The sequence below is a fragment of the Equus przewalskii genome, chromosome 10 (genome assembly GCF_037783145.1).
Source record: "Equus przewalskii isolate Varuska chromosome 10, EquPr2, whole genome shotgun sequence".
Classification (NCBI taxonomy): domain Eukaryota; kingdom Metazoa; phylum Chordata; class Mammalia; order Perissodactyla; family Equidae; genus Equus; species Equus przewalskii.
Genome location: NC_091840.1, coordinates 41724064 through 41748314, shown reverse-complemented (window position 1 = coordinate 41748314; position 24251 = coordinate 41724064). Strand labels below are relative to the sequence as shown.

Below are 24251 nucleotides of genomic sequence, written 5' to 3'. Positions count from 1 at the left end.
TAGTACTTAGGTAATACAAATGTAGTAATGTACTATTTTTACCTACTATTTCTTGAGCACCTGAGTACCAGACACTGCACCATTATACACGCACTATTTCAGTCAATGCTCGTACAAACCCAGAGAGACAGGTTTTGTGATCACGTCCCTTTCACAGAGATGAAACTCAGGGCTCAGAGGCTTCACTCACCAGCTAGTAAGTGAGGAGTCAATATTTGAAACCCTGTCTGCTGGCTCCAGGGTCCATGCTGTGACCACCCTGCATGCTGCCTCTGGGGGCTCCTTGAGACTTGCCACCTCACTTTGGGCTCCTTTGCTGCTCACCCAGCACCTCTGGGAGTGGCACCCCAGGAGACTGCGGTCATGGGCTCTTCTCTGAATGAACACCCGGCCTCTGGGGCGCACAGCAGTCTTTGGTGGATTTCATCACTGTGAGTCTGCAGTTCACCTGCTAGAGTTCAGGTGTGCTACAAATCTGGGCCCGAGAGGGGCTGGACTCTGGCGCATAGTTAGTTTTGCAGGATTGTGTCGACTTGGGTGTTCTTTGTAAGGCTGATGCTCAGCCTTTCCTGGCAGCCCTATCTCTGGGCACCACCTTCCTGAACGTGAGTCCAGCACGTGAGCCCTTTTGCTGTTCCCGGAATCAGACCTCCAGCATCTTCTCTCCCTTGCAGCTGGCAGGTGGAGGGTGTCTGCCCAAGAGGCCTCACTGGAGCTTTGTTTTCCATCCTGTTTTCTTCTGTCTGTATCCAGGCAGTTACTGGGTCAAGGACAAGCGGCTGCCCCCCCGCACACTCAGCCAGGCCCTCACCTACTTCCCGGACACCACAACCCCCTAAACCAGTTGCTCCTCTGAAAGCTGGCCTAGACTGCCACAAAAGAGGCCAAGAGGTGGGGGCTGGAGACTCTGCGCCAGTTGCAGGTAGGGGCTGGTTGGTAAGGGCTGGTCCCAGATTTGGGGGGAGGCCATAGGCCAGAGCTGGTCTTCAAGATCTCAGGGGGATGCACCCCAGCTTCCCAAAGTGAGACTAGTCATAGGCTGGTGGGACACCATCCATTCTTTTCCGTCCCACCTCCAAGACACAGTTGTATTGAGCGGACTGAATTTTTCTGAGTGTTTGTGGGATGCAACCAAAGTGCACTTCCTCAGAATCAGCTAGAAAAGGAGCCACTATGTCTTGTCTGTCTTTGTATTTCCCAAATCTGGAATAAGCCTGGAACTTAAGACATGTGAGAGGATGGATGGTGTGGATGAATGGATAAATGGACATAGTGACAGATGTGTAGTCGGATTAACAAATTAATGGGAGAGTGCATTAACTCACCTGCCACTTTCTAGGCCCAAGTCTTTGCAAAAGGTGCTGAATGTCATTATTACCTTCATCATCATCACTGGTTATCTTGATTCCAGCCGCCTCCTCTGCCATTATCCTACGTCTGCACTGTACTGACTTGGCACACATTTTCTCATTTAATTCTCACAGCATCCCCTTGAGGTAGGCTGTACTATCCTCATCTCAGGAAGATTAAGTAATTGAGACAAGATTCCACAACTAGTACGAGCATCCATTTCAAGATTTGAACCCAGGTCTGCGTGACTCCAAAGCCCTGCCTCCAGTTATATTATAATGAAGATCTGACTCCTACCCACAAGTGGCTGACAGCGGCGCTCTAAGCACACTAGTTCGATAAATGTTATTCGCTGGCTTGAGTTCCCCCAGGATAGGAAACTATTTCCTCTCCAGCTTAGTCATCTCAGTACCCTGGACAGCGCTTGGAACTTCAAAGTGTTTGTTGAGGGAGGGAAGGGGTAAATGAATGAGTGAATACTGGATTGTGACAGCCTCTTCCCTTGGTGTGGGGCAGGCACCCTGGGTGTCTCACACTGCTCTTGGCTTTCAGCCCTCGGAGCACAACAAGTGGAAGTTCACCAACAGCCCCACGTTCCTGGAGGTGCTGGAGGAGTTCCTGTCCCTGCAGGTGTCTGCTGGCTCCGAGCTCTCCCAGCTCCCTATTCTGAAACCCTGGTGCTACTCCATCAGCTCCTCGAGGGACTGCACACCCACAGAATTCCTCCTCACCAAGGCCATACTCAGGTACCGCACCCAAGGTAAGGCTGGGGCAGAGGCTCTGAGGCCATCCAGCTCTGTTATTTACAGTCAACTATTCAACATATCTGAGCTTCAGTCTCCTCATCAGTCAAACAGTCACCGTCCAGAGTTGTTAACAGCAGGAGGAGGCGTGTGGGAGAGATTACTATGAACCCAACACTAACTCCTTTGTATGTGTATTATTGCTAACCGTGTTAGATGGGGACTGTGTGTATTTTACTGGGAAGGAAACTGAGGCACAAAAAGATTAAGCCACTTGCTTAAAGCCATACTGTTAGAATGTAATAAGTGAGATTCAGACCCAAGTAGTCTGACTGCTGAGTCCAAGTTCTTAACCATCCCACTCCACTCTGTCCTACCTCTGTGGGGAAGATTTAGTGGCATCAGATGTGGAAAGCAGCCAGTCCCTAGTGCCAGCCCTCTGAGTCTTCATCTTCCTGAGATTCCAGCTGAATACAGGGGTGATTCTGCCTGGATTGTTCATTCACTCCCTCACTCACTCTGCGAGGGTTTATGTCATACGTCTTTATGCTTGGCACCGGAGTGGGTGTGGAAATGCAGCACCTGTAGCCTCTGCCCTCATGGAGCTTCCAATCTAGCTGGGACAATAAAGAGGGAGCATGGAAATAGACGACTGTGACTATGTGTTTGCTAAGAAGGAGAGCACAGGGACTGTGAGGGCAGAGGATGTGGTATGGGCTTACATAGGCTGGAAGGTCTAAACCTTGTTCAGGAGGGTTGGCTCCTCCGCTGGATGAACCGTGCCCCTGCCCTGCCCTCTGTAACTGAGCGTTGCCTGGGTTGGAAAGCTGGGAGCTGGCCCACACCTCAGAGCCCTCTGTACTCAGAGCAGCACAGTCACACAGTCTCTAAAAACTGGGCAGAAGCCTAATTGCTCTGCCAGAGACCTTCAGCCCAGGAAAAATCTCTGTTCTCAGACTGAGAGAGGAGAAGCAGGCACATCCTGCGAGAACAAGATTCCACCCAGGGGAAAACTAAAGGGATTCTCAAGTTGGTTGGAGGTCTCTTCTAATGCTGGAACTTTGGGAGGGGAATGTAACCCAGAGCAAAGTGAGGTTTCCACAAGCCGAAGGAGGGGCCACTGGAGGAGACAGAGGGATGTCAGAGCAGATGGGAATGCTCAGGAGGTTGTCCACCACCCAGGATTCCTACCAGCAAGAGCTATATTCATGGTGATGCTCTGGGGCAGTGACTGCAGCCACCTTGTGGGGCCACTTCATGCTACTGTGCCAGAGCTGAGTGGTGGGCTGGGTGGGTCTCTGGAGAAACTCTCGGAGGGAGCACTGGAGTAGGAGTCAGGGAAGCTGAGCTGTGACCTGACTCCACTGCTGCCCCAGTGACCTTGTACAGGTCACATTCCCTCTCTGAGTCTCAGTTTCTGCAGAGGCCAAAGGAGAGGTTTGCACACTCTCTAGTCCCTTCCAGCCATCACCAGCTCTGGGTGGATAGAGGGTGGATCTCAAAACCAGGAGAAAAACAGCCCTTCACTAAATCAGCAGAGCTCCTGAGTGGGCTGTGGGCGGAGGCACATCAGTGTGTGAGGAGCTGCTGGGACAGGTCCCGCACGGGCGCTAGGGGGCGATGTTGGTCAGGTCTGTAGTCTCCCTGCAGATGGCCAGGGTCACTGCACCATGGTGTCTGCAGCACATGGCTCAGTAGCCTGAAGCTCCAAGACCTGGGGCCCTGCTTTGTGCAAAGGTAAGCACCCCTCTGCTCTATCCATTGTGGAACCACTGGGCCAGGGGAGTTCTGGGTGGAAAGGGAGGGATCTGGGATTTAGATGCCACTCTGGGCGCCTTGGCCCATGAAGAAGGCACTGGGCTTACACTGGGCCTCTCCATTCTATCCTCTGCTATGGTACATGGCAAACTCTAGCAGGGACAGAGATGCCAGTGGTGGTGGTGCCCAGAGAACAGTGAGGCTCAGCCCTTTTCTCAAAACGCCCTGAGGGCGAGGTGATGGTGTCCCTAGACTGAAGACTGAAGCAGCCCACAGGACTTGGGAAATCTAATTGGAACTCACTGGCTCCACCTCCCAACACTACGACCCTCAACCACACCCCCAGGTCCTCAGCCCCTGTCCTAAATGTGCATCGGCCCAGGGTGTCTGAGGACGGGGTCCTCTCTCCTTCTGTCCCCTTCAGTGCCAGTGGCTTCCACATCCGCAGGGACCCCTCCCATCTTTGCATCCTGGGTGAGACAGCAGGTAAGGTTGGGCTGCATTCAAGGTCGCAGCAGAGAGTGAAGAACACACGTCTTCCCTGGGGACGGCTTCTCAGGGGCTGAACCATGTTTCCTTCTCCAGTGAGAATGAGGAAGGAACTCAGCCGGGGGCTCAGTGGGGTCTGGCCAAATCTGTCCCCTAGCGTGGCTTTGGCCTGTGTGTCATGGCTCCATGCCCAATTCCCCCCTCCCTGCTCCTACTCAGATGGGGACAGAGGGGCATGCCAGCCTCCAGTGTCCAGCAGGGCATCCAGGATGGGGTCAAGAATGCGGTCACCTAGTCTGGTGCCTCTCACCCTCTAAGGTGCACATGAACCCCCTGGGCTCTCGGGACAGTGCAGACTCTGACTCAGCAGGTCTGCCCCGGGCCCGAGCTGCTGCGTTTCCAGCAAGCTCCCAGGTGCTTCTGCTGCTGGGCTGAGGACTATGCTTTGAGCTCCACCCTGGTTCCTGAGGCACTAGACTCTTGATGGAGTTGACAGGACATGTTGGCATCATGCAGACACAGAGCTGGGCCCCCTGCAGGCCCAGCAGATGGCAGAACCCCACACATGGTGCCACTTTCCCCACCACACTCCAACCACTAAGGCCGGGAGACCCACAGTGAAACCCACAAACAGATCTCTCTTCCAAATCAGCTTCTCCTGATCCCACTGCCACCTCCTCCCGCTGGGGCACAGGGTTCTGATGAGCTGGCCCTGCCATCCGGCACCCTGGCCCTGCCATATGGGTCCTGGCCCTGCCTCGGCCCCCATGGTCCCTGGCCCAGCCCTTGGCCCATCTCTGGAGCCTGGGGCTGTTTCCTGAGTTCATCTCTGTTCCCCAGCTTCCTGTGTCAGACATTCCTGCTCAAGAGTCCCGAGCCCAGCCTGCTTTCTCCCACACCCTTGAGGGGTTTGTGGGGGACCCACTGGGAACAGGTATGTATGTCAGGACAACCGCCTGATCAAAAGGAGCCCATACTGTCTCATCCCACTCCTCTCAGGTAGGATCCCCCAATTCCAGAGACTCCAAAATGTCTCCAAACACATTTAACAAACCACAACCAGCCCATACGTGTACCCACAAGCCATTTTCCTTCCTTCTTTGAAGGACACTAGGAAAGGGGACAGCCCCCTGCTGAGAAGGCTCCTGTCAGTTGGTGGAAACCAGCAGGGTGTCATCAGGGAACTTTCCTGGAGCAGGGGAAGGGCTGGTGCAGGTGCAGGAGAGGCTGAAGCTGGAAGACAGGGAGGGGCCGAGGAGACCGCCTCCCCTGGGGAGTGAAGAGCTGCTGGCCTGGGACTGACTGGAGCTGACTGGGCTGGGGATGCAGCTGAGAGGCAGAAGGGGTGGGGGCCTGGGTCGGGTGCTTGGGAAGGCCGAGCACCTCCCTTTCTGCCGAGGGGACTGAACCTGGGGCTGCAGCCTGTGTGGACCACCCCTCTCCTCTGAGGGAAGGATTTGGGCAGCTGGAGCCCCAGGTCCTGGCCCGACCGAGGAAGGCGGTCCCAGCCAGCTGCCCTCGGCACTCCAGGCTGGCTGCAGCCTCATCAGGGCCACACAAGGGCGTGGTCTCTCCAGGAAAGAGACCCTCGGCAGGCTGGGGAGGGCTGGGGCTGGGGCAGGGACGGGGAAGGTGGAGGTGATGAGCAGATCCAGACAGCAACGTGCCCCAGCCCTCGAGCCCAGGCCAGGGGTCCCGCCTATGTCTGCACAGGGGTCAGCTGGATGTCACCTCCCACTTCCAGGATGTTGTTGAAGGGCAGGTTCTTCAGGAGGTGGTGGTAGTCACACAGGTGCTGACCATCCACGACCACCCCGAGGCAGTGGGCTTCACAGGTGATCCACTCCTGGACAGAGAGGCTACAACATTTGCCCTCCTCTTGGAAAGTCCTCAGAACTCAATGCAGGCCCGTGCCTCCCTCCCTCCCTCCTGCCTTCCTCATACCTTAAACGAGCAGGCCCCACACCTGCCTTCTAGCCGCTCTGAAGGATTCATTCTTCACTCAACACGCCCTGGGCTCTCCTGCCCCTATGCTTTCGCATATTCTGTTTCTACCGCCCAGAATGCCCTTCCTCCTGTGCTCCCCTCTCTGCTCACCTTTCCCACACATATGACGGCTCATCACCCTTCAGGATTCTCCCTCCTCCCTCCAGGAAGGAGAGCCTTCCCCACCTCCTGACTCCCTCCTAGTTGAGTCAGGAGCCCCTTCAGGCCATGTCCCCACCCTATCCTCATTCTCCAACTGGACCCTGAACCTCCAGAGCAGGAATGCTGGCTTGTCAGTCCATGTCCCTAGTACCCGGCTCACAGGAGGGCTCTGTGCCTGCACTCCTGCAGCGGCAGCCTCCTAACCTGTCTTTTCCACCCCAAACTTTCTCCAGGAGGCCCTCGGAGCACATCTGTTAAAATGTCATCATCCCCATCTCAATAGCTGACACTTGTACACTTATTGCTCACCAGGCACTGTCCTAACAATGTCATAGATGTGATTTCATTTCATACTTACATCTCATGTGATTGATGTTATTATTAGCCCCTTCATAGAGGAAACTGAGACACAGAGCCGTTAAGTATCTTGCTCACAGTCACACAGCTATTTGGAAATCAAAGCATATCGCCCTCTGGCTTGAAACACACCAACACACTGTATTAAAATCCAAACTCCTTTCCATAGCCCTCACAGCCCACATCAGTCATTTCAACCCTGGGTGAAAAGCATGAGGGCGTATTTAAAGATAGAGAGGCCCAGGGCCACCCCCTCACTGGCTTAGGCAGGCCCAGGTGCTGATTTTCCTTCTTTAAGCTCCCATGGGTTTGACTGTGTGGTTGGGGCTGAAGACACCTGCTCTGTGTGAGCCGGGCCTCAGCCACCCCACCCACACCTCTCTGTCCTCACCGTCCACCTGGGAGCCCCAGTCCCCTGGTCCCAGACAGGCCATGCCCAGGACTCCGCCTCTGCAGTAACAGCGGCTCCCTCTGCTCCCAGCCCCAACGCACCTGTAGATCTTTGCCAGGTGGCTCATTCTGCCATTGGGGTCTCAAGGGCACGGTGGCCTCCTGGGAGAGCTGTCCAGTCTAAGGCAGCATGGTCCCTGCCCCGGGGCTCACTCTATCCCTCTAGTCTGTTTTGCTTTCTGCAGAGCACCTGTTCTTATCTGCAAGGGTCTGTCCATTTGTTTGTTTCCTGGTTCCTCTGCCCCCAAAACTGCAGACTCAGTGGGGCAGGACCTTGTCTGTCTGTCCCATGCTGTACACCCAGCACCTGGGGTGCTTCCTGCACAAAGTGGGTCTGATAGAATAGCTGAAATGATTGTTGAATGAATGAGTGAGTGCGTGAATAAAGGAATGACACCTTATTCTTGGGTTCCATCTGTCACTTATCAGCTGTATGACCTCATTCAAGTAACCCACACTTGTTCAGTGTGCTTCCTCATCTGTACACAGCAGAACCCAGCACCTTCCCCCTATGGGACAGAATAGTTAAATAACAGCAACAATTTGCCGAATGCTTTCTCTTCTGCTGGGCCCAGCCTTCACGCCAGAGGCATCAGCTCCCATCTCATTCAAGGGGCCAGAGATTCCCCTACCCCTGCTCTTTTGCACCGTGAGAGCCCCTCTGCACTGCGGGCTGGGGCAGCTTACTGAGAAGCTCTGGCGTCCGGTGAAGGGCATTTTTCCAGACAGGCTTTTCTCCACGTGTCCCCAAGAGCTGTTGATCTACGTGTGGCAGACCACGATGTTCTCTTTGAAAAGGGATTTCAGGTGGAAGGCGATGTCACTCCCAGAGCGCAGGTTGATGTGGAACCTGGGGGTGGGCAGCTCACATGGACCTCCTCTGACCACTGAGCTCTAGGTCCCTGACCCTCCCCAGCCCGCCCAGAGCCAGGGCGATGGCCAGAATGACCCTGGGCTGTCTCTCCTGCCCGAGAGCCTACTTACCACTGAGCACTGGGCAGGACTGTTCCCAAGATGACGGTGCTCTTGGAGGGGTACAGGCCACCTGGGATGTTGGTGAAGAAAAGCATCGGCTGTTGGCAGGAGAGGACCAGGTCTGCCAGCGGCAGGCAGAGCAGCCGCCACGGGAGGGGCAGCCTGTGCCAATTTTCATGAATTTGGATGGTCAACTGAGTTTGACAACTGTGCCTGTGAGCAATGTATTTTCAAGAAAGAACTCATGACATCTTTACTTGGTTCAATAAATGCCAGATGAAAACTTCCCAGCCTCCCTCAAATGAATGGGCTTAAACTCTCACAAAAAGAACTTTGGTGGGACACAAATGGACACTAGGACCGAAAAGGGAAGGCCACTTACTATGCCCATGGTGAAGGGACGATTTTAAAAGTGAAGCTCCTCTCAAGAGTCTTCTCGTTTACTTGGGTGTTTTTAGGAACCTCAACTCACTAGAGGACTGCTTTCCTGTTGTCACTGCCCCTCGCCTCCCACCCTGCCCAATGCAGACAAAACCTCCGCCCCCTCCTGGGAACACAATTACGTAGACTGGGTTGGGATAGGCCATAGGAGGGAAGGCGGGATTCTGTTGAAAAGAGACCAGGAACTTCAGTGGGGGGGGAAACACACACGGCCCCACACAGTCTAAAGGGGATGCTCCAATGTGACACTGAGGTTGTGAGGCCTCAGACCTTGGATTCTCCATCACTTCCTCCTCATGTCAGCCTTGGCGGGATGTCCTGTCATGTTCCCAGACCCCATCACAGTCACCTGCCCCTCCACCCAGGGCAGCCCCCCTGACTCCAGGCCTCCCGTGTGACGTGCACTGGCAGGAGGAGGAGCAGCAGCTCCATCCTGTGAGCAGCAGTGACACCCTGGGGCTCGTCCTCGGGATGCAGGGCCTCCTCTCCAGCTGTTGGACCACTGCACTCCCTGCTCAGTGACAGAAGGACCTGCCTCTGGGGCCAGTGGGTCAGTCCAGCCTATTGCAGAATCCGCTGTCCCCAGGAGAGTTTCACTGCCTGTCTCCTGAGCAGAGGGCTCAGCCCCCCATGGCCTTGTTAAACTGCTTTCACCCTGACTCTGGGACTAGAGAATTCAGCCCTAGGGAAGAGGGGATGCTGTGGTGCTCTGAGCTGACGAGAGCTTTCAGACTCACCAGCGATATCTGTGGAGGGCCATGTAGCTCCTAGTCAATGATTGTTTGCTTCTGGAAGAAAGAAACCTGGGTTTTAACCAGCCCTCCCCAGCATGGAGACCACCACCTGCTCCAAGAGGGCAGAACCTAGCAAAGTGCTCTGACGTCAGCTGATCATGAGCAGGTAACTATCGCTGTGATGAGAGCCCCAAAATTGGAGGATGGTGTTTTTTTTTCTCTCAGGGGATGAGGGAGGGGCAAAGATTTCCTCTGGAGAAGAAATATGGCTGCACTGTGGCCTCTGGTCCACCTTTCTTCTCAGTGGAGCTTCTCCAGCACAGCCTCGCTAGGCAGGGGGGTGGAAGGTGGGGCCTCGGCCTTCTGTGGCTGCCCACAGTGGCAGAAGACTGAGCCAAGACGTGAGTTGTTGATGTTTTCCAATTCATCAGTGTCCACTTCCCGCTCCCACCTCCCTCCCCGCATCACCACCCCAGCCAGGCGGATGCTCAGGAGGTCGCCCCACCTTGCTATGGGGCCCCAATGCCTGGCACTGCCTCCTCCTTTTAACCCACAGGAAGAACCAAAATGAAGAGGCTCTGAAGACAGAGCAAGAGACTGGAAATGGAGCAGGGTTGCCTGGCCTGATCCCTGGAGACTGAAGGGATGAGGAAATCAAAATGGCGGTTAACATTGGTGCCACACGAGGGTGAGACCATGGCAGAAATGTGGTCAGAAATGCCCCCCTGACTCACCCTCCCCTCCTTCCTGCTTCCATCAGCCTTCCTGAGCCTGTGGTCTGGATCTGCCCGCCCTCGCAGTTTCACTGTACTTAAGAAGGGGGCGGGGCCCGGGTTGGAGGAGGGGAGCATCCCCATTGGCTCCTCCAGAGGGAGAGGAGGACCTGTCTGATGTAGACCAGCCAGCTTCCCTCAGCTGCCGTTGCTTCCAGGGCCATATTTCATCCAGAAGGCGCAGACTAGCGTTTACTGAGGTTCTGTCGTGTGCCAGGCTCAGGCTCCAGTGCTCTCTGAGGGAGGCAAGCTTAGCTCCTGTTTTGCTAGTGAGGCAACCAGGCTCAGAAGGGTTAAGCAACTTGCCCAAGCTCGCCCAGGGAGCAAGTGATAAAGTCCCAAATGGTGCCCAGTTCTGTGTGGTTGTGTCCAGCCATCCTGTCCCTGTCCTCCTCAGTCCAGGGCCCAAGGGGGACTGCCCTGCAAGGGCTCCCTGGAGCCCCACCAGATCTGCAGTCAGTGTGGCAGGAGGCAGGTGCCCGAGCTGGACTGCCCTGGGCCACAGGAGGGCTGGGTGGACAGACACCCCTTCCCCCACCCCCACTGCTCTGAACCAAAAGAGGGGTTGGACTCTGCTCCCCTTCCTGTCCTGGACCCTGTCCTCCCCTCCAGCTGACTGCTCTTCTTGCCCTGACTGGTTTCCTCTTCTACTACCCATGCAAACCACATTCCACATTCAATTACCTGGTGCCTCCTGCGTGCCCGGCACTGTGCAGAGTGCTGGGGATACACACTGAGCAAGCCACAGTCCCAGCCTGCAAGGCTCAGGGGCCGAGGGAAGAAGTGGGTGGAGTGACAGGGAGAGACACGTAAGCACAGTTATACCAGGACGTGGTGACTGGCACAGCACAGAGATATACAATATCCATGGGGACATGGGTGAAGGGGTTGGGGCGGGGCATTCAGTGATCCCCCAGGCAGGGAAGATGTCCCCGAGGAGCAAGATATAAGCAGAGCATTGAAGGGCCATTAGGGCTTGGCTGTGTGTGAGGTGGCAAATGGTGCTTTCAGGCCCGGGACAGCATGTGCAAAACTCTGGTGGCCAGAGAGAGCATCAAGTGAGCAGTGGAGGCTGCGTGAGCTTCATGGGGGAGGACTGAGGTCATTAGGTACACTGGGGCAAGACTGGGCAGGATGCTGCATGTCCTGCTGGGGAGGCTACCTTTGTTTAGAAGGATGTGGGTCCTTCAGGATTTTCAGCTGGGAGAGGATGTGACCAGATTTGCTTATAACGAAGGTCACTGCCACAGTGGGTGGGGGTGAGGGGAGTGGGGAACTAGACCACGGTCCTCGTGATGTGGGGTCAGGGGGCCTGGACCAAGGCAGTGGCTTCGGGAGGGAGAGGCGTTGGTGCCCTGGAGAGAGATTAAGGGAGGGAGGGAAGAACCAGGACGACTCCCAGGTCCCGGCTCTGGGTGCCTGGTGGAGGGAAACAGGGAATCTTTGGCGGGGCCTTAGGCCCTGGCTGGCCTGCTGGCTGGAACCAACCTCTGTGACCCTCTGTCCTTCCTGCTAACTGCTCTGCTTCCCAGACTCTCTGTGTTTGACTTACTTGTGGTTTGCGTCCCTATGGGAAATGAGCAGCCTGGGAGAACTGCCTCATGGAGAAGGCAGGCAGGATAGGACTGCATGAGTGTTCTGTTAAAACAAGAGGCACCATGGGGTGAAGAGAAGTGTTAATGAAGCCAAGGAAGAGCTGAAAGGCTGGGACGGGGGCCAGACGGAGAGAGCCAGGCAGGCGGCGGGCGGGAGGGTGTTCACGACCACGTGGAGGGGCTGTAGGGATGATTAGGCTCCTGTAGGTGACAGCAGGATGGTCCTCTCTCTCTCTACAGGCTTTCTCTTTCTCTCTCTCTCTGCTCCTCTCTCACTCTCTAGCCTCCTTTCTCCTCTCTCTCTTTCTCCACCTCTCTCTCCATATCTCGCTCTCTCTCTCCATTTCTCTCCATCTCTCTCTCCATCTCTATTTCTCTCCCTCTCCCTCTTTCTGTCTCCATCTCTCTCTCTCCCCGCTATTTCTCTCTCTTTCCATCTCTCTCTCTCTGCCTCTCTCTCTCCCTCTCTCTCCATCTATCTCTCTCTCCATCTGCCTCTGTCACTCCATCTCTCTCTCACTCTCCCTCTCTCTCCCACTACCCCTGTAGGGTAGACAGTTGGGTAGGTAGGAATATGAGAGATGAGGACCAAAGAGAGATGAGCTCGTATTTACCAAGGGCCTCTGCATGTTGTCCCCATCTCAGGGTATCTCAATACCAAAAGTGGAAACAACAGCTCCAGTCCAGCCTTCTGGGCCCTGCAGAAATGTGGGCCCAGCATACCCAGTCCTCCCAGTTTTCACAAAAGGCCAGAAATCAAGGTTTCCATGTGATATTTCCTGACATTCTTTAAAAAACTGTGGTAAAATACACATGAAGCATACCATCGTAACCATTTTTAAGTTTGCAGTTCAGTGGCACTAAGTACATTCACGTTGTTGTGTAAATACCACCACCATCCAGCTCGAGAACTTTCTCATCCTGCAAAACTTTTCCTGACCTTTTAAATGTTGGCAACATGTTCAAAAAATTTTTTCAACACAGTTATGGTCAAACAGACCCTGGTGTGGGCCCACACGGGCAATTTTGGAACCTCTGACACATGCCGCCTCGTGAACTCGCACAATAACCCGTGGGGCAGCAGCGACTGTGCCCTTCCACAGATGAGGAAACTGAGGCTGCCAGAGCCCAAGTCGCTTGTCTAAGATCCCACAGCCAATGAGGATGGCAGAGCTGCAATCTGAGCTGCATTTGTTACCGGCCCAAACGAGGGCTCCTTCTTGGGAGTTACATCTTGCTGCACCAGAAGTAGTCATTTGATAAAGCAGAGTTTTTATTTGCAGCATGCAGCAAAGAAAAATCAAGACCATAGGGAATAATTCCACAAGGTTATGGCCCCCCGAGGTGGGTAATGGGGAGGGGGGTAGCTTTACTTGGGGTAGGGAATGAATCCTCAAAGGGGAAGATTCGTCATTGCATGTACGGGTGGGCACGAGCTTACACACACGTAGATTGAAATCATGTTTTTACAGACATTACATGACGTAAAAATGGCTGCTTCACCCCTCCCAGAGGAGGGGAATCTGTGATGTTAATGAGAGCAGGTTACTTTAGTAGAACTCTCTGCCCAACTTCACAGTGTCAGTCTTGGTTGCGGTCTGGGCTGGTCTGGGCCGGTTCAGAGCCACTGGGACCGGGGTGCTTATTGCTTAGAGCTTCTTCTGGAACATAGCAGAAAACCACATAATCTCAAGACCCCAAGGTGTTAGGTAATGGAACAACTGCACCTCGCAAGAAGACAAGAGAATTATGTGAAACATAAAAGTTAGATGTTTAAGCAGGGCTGAGAAGCAGGTTAGGGTCCACATCTGGTGACACATTCAGTTCGCTTCCCAAGTCTGGGTTCTTTCTAGAACCGCACAGCCTCCCAACCAGAGCAGAAATAAAGAGTGACAGAGGAGTCGCCTAGGAGTCTGGGAGACTGAGGCAGGTGTTCTGGACAGAGACAGCAACACAAGAAGGATGGGACACGGGAGCTGGAAGTGTGTCCCCAGAGTCACCTGGATTTGAGGTCACACAACAGGGCCTAGGCACAGCTAGACTGAGCACTGCCCCCAGCCCCTGAGACAGGTGCCAGGTGGACCATCTGACCTGAGGGCTGATGTAGGACAGCTGCACAGTGCTGGTGACAGAGAGGGTGTCCACAAGTTGGAAGGGCCCACAGTGCAGGTACTGCACAAAGTGTCTCCTGTTCACCATCACCTGCCAAGATGAGCGCATGTTCCAAGAGAGCGGTATACAGCCAGGAAGGGGAGCACGCCTGAGCCTCCAGGTCCCCTGCTTCTAGAAATTGAGACCTGTGTCTGTCTTTCACATCCGTCCCCTGTGGGTTGGGGGCACCGGCCTGCAGAGCTGTGCCAGTTGGAGGAACATGCGTGGGATCAAAAGGGCGTTCACACTCAATCTCCACTTGACTCTCATTGTTGGTTTTTTAGTTCTTATGGTTGCTTGTCTATTGCAGTAGCTTCGTGTGTCTACTCATAGCTCACCTGGTGACAAATAAAAATGGCAAGCAATAGGATATATTGGAGTATATGAGGAAGCCATTTTGTGTAAACCTAATTCAGCCTGACCTTGTCTTTCCAAAAGGGCCTGACCGAGGCCAGGCCGTTGAGCATGCATTGTATATCTGCTTTAGAGATTACCTATGGCAAGAACAAAGGCCCTTGAGATAAAGGTGCAACTTCCCTCCCCCTCCCAACGTTGGCGTCTCCTTAAGGATTAAGTATCTTTCCTTAGGTTAGAAACTGATTGCTGTGCTCAACTGTGACCGCCCAGCTTGAGACTACAGACTTGCCTCCTGCTATGCCCACCAAGATAGCAGACCCACTACCTGCTGTGTCCATCAAGTGCTGTGCCGACAGGGCAATCTTGTGACTATTGTGGGAGGGACATTCCAATCATATGTGAAACACCCTCTTTGAGGGTATATAACCACCCTGTGTACCCCCACTTCTTTGGAGTGCTCTGTTCCTTTGTGGAAAGACTCTCCCGGGTTATAATCCTAAGATTTGAGCTCAGAATAAACTCACCCAAATTTTCATTTATAGATTGGTTATGGATTATTTTCATCGACACTGGGTGTTATTTAAATATGCCCAAAATGTTCATAGGGAACAGAGGAGAGGTGACCTCAGGTTGCACATGGAGGGGATGAGAGCAACCACCTTCAGAGAGAAATGCAGGAACAGATATACTCACCCCACCCATCTTCACAAGCCCAGAGACCCGGCTCTCCTGGCAAAAGCAATTGGCTATGCCTTGCCAAACTAAGCCATTCACAGAACCTGGAGAAAGGCTGCAATAATGTTGTCAGAAAACCAATGTTCCAAGGGACCTGGAAGGACCAATGGCTACAGCAGAGGAATGGAATGAACTCTGCCTTAGAAAACACAGGAGGCCAAAAACCCCAGGTGACTTATATAGTTTTTATTCCCTGAGTAAAAGAAGCACAGGTGCCCCTGTAGATGCAGGTGAAGGTGCGTAAGGAGCCTGCAGCCATCAGTAACACCCCTAAAGGAAATGGTCCTGTCATCTGTCTACGGTGTTGCTCAGCCAGATCTCAATGGGCGTGACTATTTCAAGGCTCTTCCCCAGGCCTGTTAGCGCTGAGGGGACCGGCAGCTGGAGGGAGGGGAGGAGAGCTCCTGCTCACCTGGAAACATGAGCTCAGCACCAGGAAGCTGAGCTCAAAAGGGCTCCCCTCTGAAAGGGCAGAGGCATCTTGCTCTCCTCCAGCCCTGAGCACCCTTTCTCCTTTGCATTAAAGACCACACACCAGCCCTCTTCAACCCGAGGGTGGAAGTGGAAGTGATGGCCCTGCTATGAGTGCCCCTACCTTAAACCCAGCATATATGGGGTTAAAATCCAAAGCACCCGTCCTCTTTTCCTGCTTCTCCAGGCTTCATTCATCTGTAAATAGTGGTTTTTGAAACTTTATATCCTTGACCTTCAGGAGGCAAATAGAATTTTGAAACTGTTAGAGCCCAGGTGGCCTCGTGCTATACCTTTTGGCTACTTAGAGGCCCTTCCAAGTTCTATTACAAGGAAACTGATATCCAGAGAATATCAGGAAGCTGAAGTTTCCCAGACCCCAAATGCTTGGCTTCCTGGTACCGGAATCCACCACTGGTCAGAGAGGCAAACTACCAAGCGCGGGCAGCAGAGGTTTCCCTTCTCTCGCCATCGTTTTCCCTGCAAGCAGCCTCACGAGGCCAAAGGCAGGCCAGTGGGAAAGTGCCAACCAGCAGGGCCACAGGCTGCCCCTCCCTAGAAGAAGCCACACTCCTTTAAAGCTGCCAGCCTCCCGCCTTTCCAGGAGAGAATTAAGGGTGACTCTCCTCTGCCAGGGTCCGGCACCAGAAATACAGCCCCTTTCCTTGCCATCAGCCTGAACTTCCCCTTTTTATCTGTCCTCTCTTGATGACAGATGAAGAACCTGTGTTTGTGTCCAGTAACAGAAGGGAATGTCACTGTCACTGTGGCCAGCCTGAAAGTCCACAGCAAACCTAGGAGAGGGAAATCAGAGAGTCGCCTGTAGCCTGGTTTCTGTCAATGGAAGGAACAGGGCGAGAGACGCCTTTGATTGGCATCTGTCTGGAAACTAGCACACAACCTGCCATCCTTAGTTGGTTGCCATCCTTTCTGTTCCCCTAATTAGCACTTTGTTGTTCTGCATTTATTGTCTTTTGTATTTATCATTTGATTTTTTACAAATATGTAAAAAGTAGCTAAAGAACAGGATTGATGCTAGCAACAGGAAGCATAGGTCTTGGAAACTAATTACAAATTTGTGTCAAAGACGGAAGTTGGGAAACGTGTCTAGAAGAGTCTTCAGCACCAGCTGAACACTGGTTGGAGGCCGGCACACGTCTGCTCAATTGGGAAAGACGAGAACAAAATTAAAGCACAGGTGAAATTGTTGAGACTATGCCTACAAAGACAGGGTCTGAAAGGACACATACTAAAAAATAAAATAAAAATGAAATGAAATAAAGTGAAAGAGGAGGCATAGAATAAATATGGGCTCTCTGGGCTTGAGAACTTTCATCAAAGTACATTTGATGGCAAGTTTAAATATTTGAACATCAGCCAAATGAGAGTTCTGAAGTAGATGAGGTCAGTTACGGGAAACAGAGGAAGGGATACTTTGCCCCTCTGGGTCATGGTGTGCAGAGTTCAACCCTGTAACATGATCACCTGCCTCTGGGCTTGCCTGCTTCTCTCCTTAGGCTGCGAGCTCCCATCATCCCTATGTCTACGGAGAATCTATGTTAATGGTACCTGCACGCTATTGGCAGATGGCAGTGGTGCCTCTCAGTGTTGGCAGGGGCCGGGCCCTCCTCATCCGGCATCTCCAGGTGCAGGCAGCTCAGAGGGTGCTGGGTGAACCATCCTGAGCTGACAGGCGCCATGCTTTGGTAAGGGGCGAGGCTGCAGAGAAACCACAGTTCCAGGTACCTGGTTCCGCTGGAGGGTAAAATGGTTCCATGGACAGTGAACTGAAGTCCCTCCTGGAGGCCCCCTTGGGTTTTCCCACAGAAGGGGGTGACCTGCAGAGAAAAGACAGATTCTCCTTCGAAGCCTCCAGAAGGAAACAGCCTTGCTGACACTTTCAGTTTAGATTTCTGACCTCCAGAAGTGAAAGAACAAATTTGCATTATGTTAAGCCTGGCCAACCAGGCTGCAGTGGAATTATGACCAGTGTGTGCATGAGTGTGTGTGTGTGTGACAGTGTGTGCAAGGGAGGGATCTCAGCCGGCAACGACACTCACTTTTGCTCTGTATGGCGCAGGAGGGTGGTTTTTGCACTGGTTTTCTGGTCCCACAGGCCTGGGCTCGCCTCCAGCTTCTGCTGTGGCAGCTCTGCTGTTGGGCGGTCACTGACCTGTCTGCACCCAGTTCCCTCTGTGGGACGGTGGCACCAGAGCCCCAGCCTGGCCGTGGTCTTGGGAGGATTAGACAAAGAGCCGCCTGGAAAGCCCTGACAGCGGCCGCTGTTGGCATCAGGGTGACTTCATCCCTGTGCCGGGTCAGAACAGCTCTCTCCTCTGGCCGTGCCCGGAGCCTGAGAACTTTTCCTTCCCTTCCTGTCCAGAAGTGAAGACAGCAGAGCCAGGCCCTACAGGCCAGAGGGTGGGCAGCCTCCTTCTGGAGGCCCAGTGTCACCAGAGGAGGCCCAGCCCCCATGGCAGAGGGGGCTCACCTACAGGAGGCAGTGCGAGGCTTACAGCCAGAGGGCGCTGCTGCCCAGAGGTCCCCAGGCCCTTCTGGTGGCAACCATCCCTGTCTGCATTTCCTTGTTATCCTCACAACAACCCAGGCCATTCTTAGTGCCACTTTCACAGACAAGGAAACTGAGGCACAGAAAGGTGTGGTAACTTGCCCAAAGCCACACAGCTGGTGAGTGATAGAGTGGGGTGTGAACTCCAGAACCCACGCTTATAACCACCACACAGCCTCCTTCTCACCACGAAGCACAGAACATCCTGGCTCCTGGCTCACCGAGTGCTTCCCTGGACCAAAGAGCAAGTCCTGTCCTGCCTGTGGCCACAGCCTCGTCCCGGCCCTCTGAGGAGCTGGGACTGAGCAGAACAGCCGGCTGCCTTCCCTTCCCACCACATTTTGGATGCAGCAGCATGGTCCTTGCTGCTGGAGGTCAGCGGGTCACCTGGGAGCTCCCAGCGCCCATGGGGACCGCACTTGTCCTCTTTCCTGTCCGGACTCCAAAGCCCTGTCTGAAAAGTCTGGCTTTTTAATCCAAGGACTGGAAAGTAAAAAGCAGTCAGCAGAATGGTACGGTGTCAGGGCCTGGCCGGGGCTCCAGGATCCCTATGGAGATCACACCCAGGGCTACACGTTCTTCCCAGAGGCCCTCCCACCTGTCTGCCTCCTCATTATTGCTCTCTGTGGGTGCATCCTTCCTCTGGGGTGAATCAAGGCACCTTCCTCCTCTGCCTCTTACCATCGGGACCTGTGTCCAGTGGCCCCAACCTCTCTGAGCCGCAGTTCTTCCCTATGTGACTCGGGGATGACAAGCCTCATGGGGTTGAAACAAGGCCGCCTGCAGACAGGGCCTCCACACAGGTGGCACGGAGGTGCAAAAGGCCGCCCTCTCTGCTCCACACTGCAGGGACATCCCCACTCCCCTCACTCCCGAGACGGCCCCTCTGCTGACACCCTGAACCCGCCCTGGCCTCGTGACCTCACCTCAGGGAGCACCAACTCCTCAGGGGCCTTCCCTGTTGTGCCCACACTCCTGCCAGCACTGAGCCCTTCCCAAGCCCCATGTGTGCCAGGCACTCCAGAGATGCTGTCTCCCTTCATCCTCACCCCAACTTCAGAGGGGCACAGCATCACCCCATTCTACAGACATGGAAACTGAGGCCCACAGGGGTCATATGAGCTTGCCTGAGGTCATCCAGCTAGTCAGTGGCTGAACCCAGGAAGGCCAGCTCCAAAGTGAGTGCCCTCGACTGCCATGCTGGGTTGTCACCCTCCCCAGAAGTCCTGTTTACTGCCCTTCATGCAAACAAAACATCACTCTTCTCGTCACTACTCATGCCTGTCTTCTACCCCCTCCACCAGCAATAGGACCAGGCCCCCAGAGGGAGCTGAGGAACCCTTTCTCACACACACGAGTCCTGGTGCTCATCACCCTCCAGTCCTGAGAGGCGCAAGGGAGACCAGTGTGGAGCAGAGGCTGTGTCAGGATCGCCCCATCTGGCGTTCCTGCCCTTCTTGTGTTCTCTTTAGGATGCCCCCCTCCCCCACCCCCTGCCTCCCAAGAGTTGTTTCCTCGGAGCCCCAGAGCTGCTTCGCCCAGGCCAGCACTGCCTCATGCCCACAGCCGGGGACTCACTAGGTTCAGGTTAGGTGCCACTGAAGCCCATCTCTCCACCACCTCTGTGGCCGCCACTGCTTTTCACACCAGCTAGGCAGTTGTGTGCACTGGACAGAATTAACCATGAAAGAGATACCAACACGATTTTGTTACTGAGCTGTGGGCAGCTCTGCTCACCGTAATTTGTGCCAGTTAATCACGAGTTAGAGATCAAGAAAGAAAACTTTTATTCTATTAGCCACCGTAACCAGAATATGGCAGACTAATGTCTCAGAAAAACTCTCTTAAAGAATTACAGGATCTTTAGGCAGTTATATAGGGACAATGGGCAGTAAGCATGGGGTTTAGAAATGTCAGCCTCCAGGCATGATGGACTCCAATGTCCCTCATTCATCTTTTCTCCTGTCAGTGATGATGAATATCCTACAGGTGTTCCTTCTTCCTGGAGGCCTTCATGTTCCTTGGGGGAGATTGTTAAGATTGCTAAGAACAAGACTATCCGAGTCCCTCAGCAGGCATATGTGAAAATTGTGAAAGCGTGTAGGAATTTATAATGATTACAAGCAAAAAGGGTTTTAACTAGGAAAGGGTCATTTAGTGTGACAAGACGGCCTCACTTACGTTCACTTACAATTCGGCAGTTATTCAATGGAGAGGAGCCAGGAGCTAGAGGGAGAGCACGTAGAGAAAGAGAGAAGGGTAGAGTCCTGGGGAAGGAAGGGTGATGGGGGGACTTGGGGAGAGGGAGGCGGACATTCTTCACCCTGGCGACCCTTCCCTCCTCTCTCCTCCTGTGCTCCACCCCAGAGACTGGATCAAATCTGGCTTATATAGATCCAAAGAGCCTGACCACACTGACATGACAGTGAGTTTCTAGAAGATACTGCCCATTAGTATGTAACTGTCTCCTGAGGATGCTCGGTCAGTGTCCAGAAAACTGTGGGGCTACTTGACAGGCCCTGTGTGGCTGGACAAACCTGTGCCCAGAGTGGTGGTAGGGGGAGAAGGCCTGTTTACACTCGTTTTACACACAGAGAAACTGATGCTCAGAGAGTCTAAGGGACATGCCCAAGGTCACACAGCTCACTAGTGGCAGCCTGAGCTATATGAGGATACTTAGGTTCTCAAAAAAATAATTCTCCCCTTAAAATTCTATTCCTAGTATAAAAACATAATCACTTACAAAGAGATGTTTTGCAAAGAGAAAACATCTTAATGGAGATTGTTGTCCTAGAGTATTGTGGTGCCCTTGAAGCTTCTGACCCGCCTATCTATGAATTTATCTCCTCCTTCTCTTCTCACTCTCTTCTACTGTCTCTCTTTTTTCTTGGTTTCAGAATGGAGAGAGGAGATGCTTGGACATAATAGGACATTCCAAGTGACATGGAGGTGGGAGTACTCATAAATAAAGTGTCCTTAAATGGCTCTAGCACCCATTTAAGGGACATGATTGACTGAAAGAGACTAGCAGGACAGGCTGGCTTGGAGTATTGGGGAGGGGAGGAGGGGAGCAGTGAAGTCAAGCAGGTCCCTGCAGTGAGCTAGAGAGAAGCCCAGGGGTCAAGGTGAGGATGAGCAATTCAGGGCCATTCAGGCCCCAGTGGGTAGAAGGTGCCCCAGGACCATACATCTGTCTGCACCACTCTTCCTTCTTCCACCTTGCTAGATGCACCAGAATTTACAAGGACTTATTTGATCTTGTCTGACCAAGTGTTTTAAAACCTTCTGATATTTTTGACAAGCTTGCTGCAAATTCAAATCCTAATTGAAGTCTTTCTAGTGTCTTAAAAATTTCTCTGAGAATTTTTGGAAGGCCCTGGGGACTTCTGAAAGGAATTTGTTCTCTCTTCCTATAAAGTGGAAGATACTAAACTAATTGGGCTCGTTTCATATGCTACATTGCATGTGGAGCATTGTAAAGTAAATGATGACAAACCTTCTTAGGTTATATTGCGTAGGTAAATATTATTCACTATCTTAACCCTGCTACCTTGCTTCTAGCACCACAGGAGGAAAATGATCATGACTGCATTCTATTATGTAATTTGGTTTACAGATGGGTCTTACTTAAAGGATAGCAAGGACATTATCAAGCTGGATATGACACCCAGTCTCCAGAATGCCCACTACTTTCTATGAACTCTGCTAACCCAGTAAAAGATTTCTTTCTGCAAGTCCAAGAAATTGCCATGGAAGAAGACAAACAAAGGTAGCAACAAAAACAGGGAATTGCCACTTCTCCAGCATATACATCAACTAGCCCACTAAGCACCTGAAAAGATGTTTTTACGGGGAGAACAATAGTTTTGGAAATTTCTCCCACAGTGGCTCAGAAAGCATATGCTCATTGTCCTATATGTCCTAAATATAATCTCGAGAAACCACTTCATGGGTCACAAGGCCACTTTCCCCTTCCTAAGGGATGCTTTGATGTTTGGCAATTGTAATTAGTTTGTAAGAAATAAGTAGAAAGTCTGAATAATTACGGCAAGAAGAAAAAGAACAACATACCAAAAGGAGGCTGGTGAAGGTGTGTCAGGGACAGGAGTCTGAAATCAAGGAGGTAGCGGTGACTGGTTAGGCAGTGCAGGTGAGCGTACATGAGAACGAGGTGAAATTAAGTGGCACCAATCCGGGCCTGGTCCAGGCTCTTGGGTAAGCTGCCTCCTTCAGCCATCGGCTGCTGCTGGCCTCTCAACCTGATGAGAGAGAGGCTGGCTTTAGAGGCAGCAATGGCATCTTACTTATCTAGACATCCGAGTTCCCTCAGTTTCATCGTTTCTTCTCTTGCAGAGCTTCTTCAGGGGCTTCTGGTTGAGGGCTTCTCCCTATTGTAATAGCACTGCTTGGAGGGCACAGGCTTCATCTGGGAGGACTTTGTCTACTTTTTTAGTGAAAAAGTCACTCAGGCATTCATTTTATCAGTAGATCTCATCCCAACTATGGGACAGGGCCCTCAGGTACATACAGAAAGCTGGACTTTGGATGTGTTCTCCCCAAGTGATGCTCGAGCGGTTGTGGGAAAGGTTTATGAGAGATTCCCCCAGATTAAGCAGTAATGGATGGGGTCTTGGGGGCGAGGGGACCTTGTCTGGCGTCCACCACAGAATAAGTAGCTCTGGTGTCAATTAGAAAGTCTACAAGTTTCCTTCCCACCGCTGTTGTTACCTGGGGCTCCTTGTGGGAAATGTTGCTGGAGTTGGCAGAGTCTAGAGACGCCCCGGGCCCGTCATCTTTGGTCGCTGTCAGCAACCTGGTGCACCTGGGAGTTAGAGATGTTAGTGTCCTCTCTAGACCTCTGAGAACAGTTAGGACATTCCTTTTTCCAATGGCCCTCCTGCTCGTTGTCTTGGCCCCAGGGCTGAGTGTCCCTTGCAGTTGGAAGGTGGAGGCCCCCGAGGGTCTTACCCATGGCCATTTCTCTTTTCTCGTTGGCCTTTGCTGATGGTGACTGAGGGCTGCTGCAGTTTGCTGTCACATCTCCCATTGTTTCGGTTTCTCTGGCTCCTGCTCACGGCTATTGAGCACTTGAAAAGCAATCGCAACAAGTTGAGACTTGGGCATCCCCAATCCCCCTTCCAGTCTTTGTGACTTTTTCCTTATACCGGGGCACTCTGGTTGATAAAAGTCATATTGATCAGCCTCTTGTTATCCGGATGTTCTGGGTCAATATCAGTATTACTTTCTCTAGGCTTCAAAGACTCTCTCTAGAAAGATCAAAGGATTTCCTTTTGGCTCTGACTGTACCTCTTGGGCCTCAGTTAGGCTCTTCAGTCTTGGGACCCCATCTCTGCATTCCAGTTATTAAACATGCTTCGTAATGATTTAACCTCACCCAGTCTCTGGGGTCATTGGGGTTGCAGCCTGGCTCCACCCCAGCTGTAGCCTCTGCTTCTGGAGCACTGATTGGATGATTAGGTTGTAACTCATGGAGTTTTTCGGCTTCCTAAGGAGCCTCGTCCGATATCATCCTCTGTTCCTCTGGGGTGAGGAGGGTCATCATAAGGGCCTGAATGTCAGCCCAGTTGGGGTTATGAGTAGCAAAGATGGACGTAAATAAACTTTACATCTTTTTGGGATTGTCATGGTCATTGGGCATGTTGTCTCTCCAGTTGTATAAATCTGAGGTTGAGAAAGGGGTATGCACATACAAAAATCCTCTGGGCCGACTTCAGTCATCGAGACCTGCAAGGACTTGCCTTAGCGGAATTTGCCCTGTCTGGGGTGGAACATTCCTGGGGCCAAATTGAGTACATCGACAAGTATGAGGCGGGGAAAACATATCTGTCTGATTATTAGGTAAAAGGGGCTACGGAGCTGAGCTAGAGGCTTCATGTTGGTCATTATGCTCTTCCTGGTTATCTCCAGTTGCACCTCGGCACATAGTGGAGGCAATGCAGGGGATAGCAAAAAAGGAAGGACAAGGTCATCATCTGACTTTGATTCTGGGAAGACAGGGTTTTCTCTGTGGAGCCTCCCTCTGAATCATAATCTTGCATCTCTTTTGCAAGTTCTTATTCTGATCTAGAGACACAAAAGATTGCACATAGGGGATCTCATCCCATTTTTCTTCCCTTTTACAGAATAGGTCTAAC

General features: G+C 52.7%; 2 protein-coding genes across 2 annotated transcripts in view; one reads left to right on the top strand and one right to left on the bottom strand.

The window, feature by feature from the left end:
* Nucleotides 1-24251, top strand: part of LOC103567002 (nitric oxide synthase, inducible-like) — a 198907-nt gene that overhangs the window by 45947 nt on the left and 128709 nt on the right.
* On the bottom strand, nt 5464-14033 carry LOC103567003 (galectin-5-like). The gene is given in 5 exon segments (XM_070561219.1): nt 5464-6186; nt 7983-8145; nt 8280-8368; nt 8834-8875; nt 13905-14033. Coding segments are annotated over 5 exon segments (570 nt in total). The 3' UTR covers nt 5464-6039.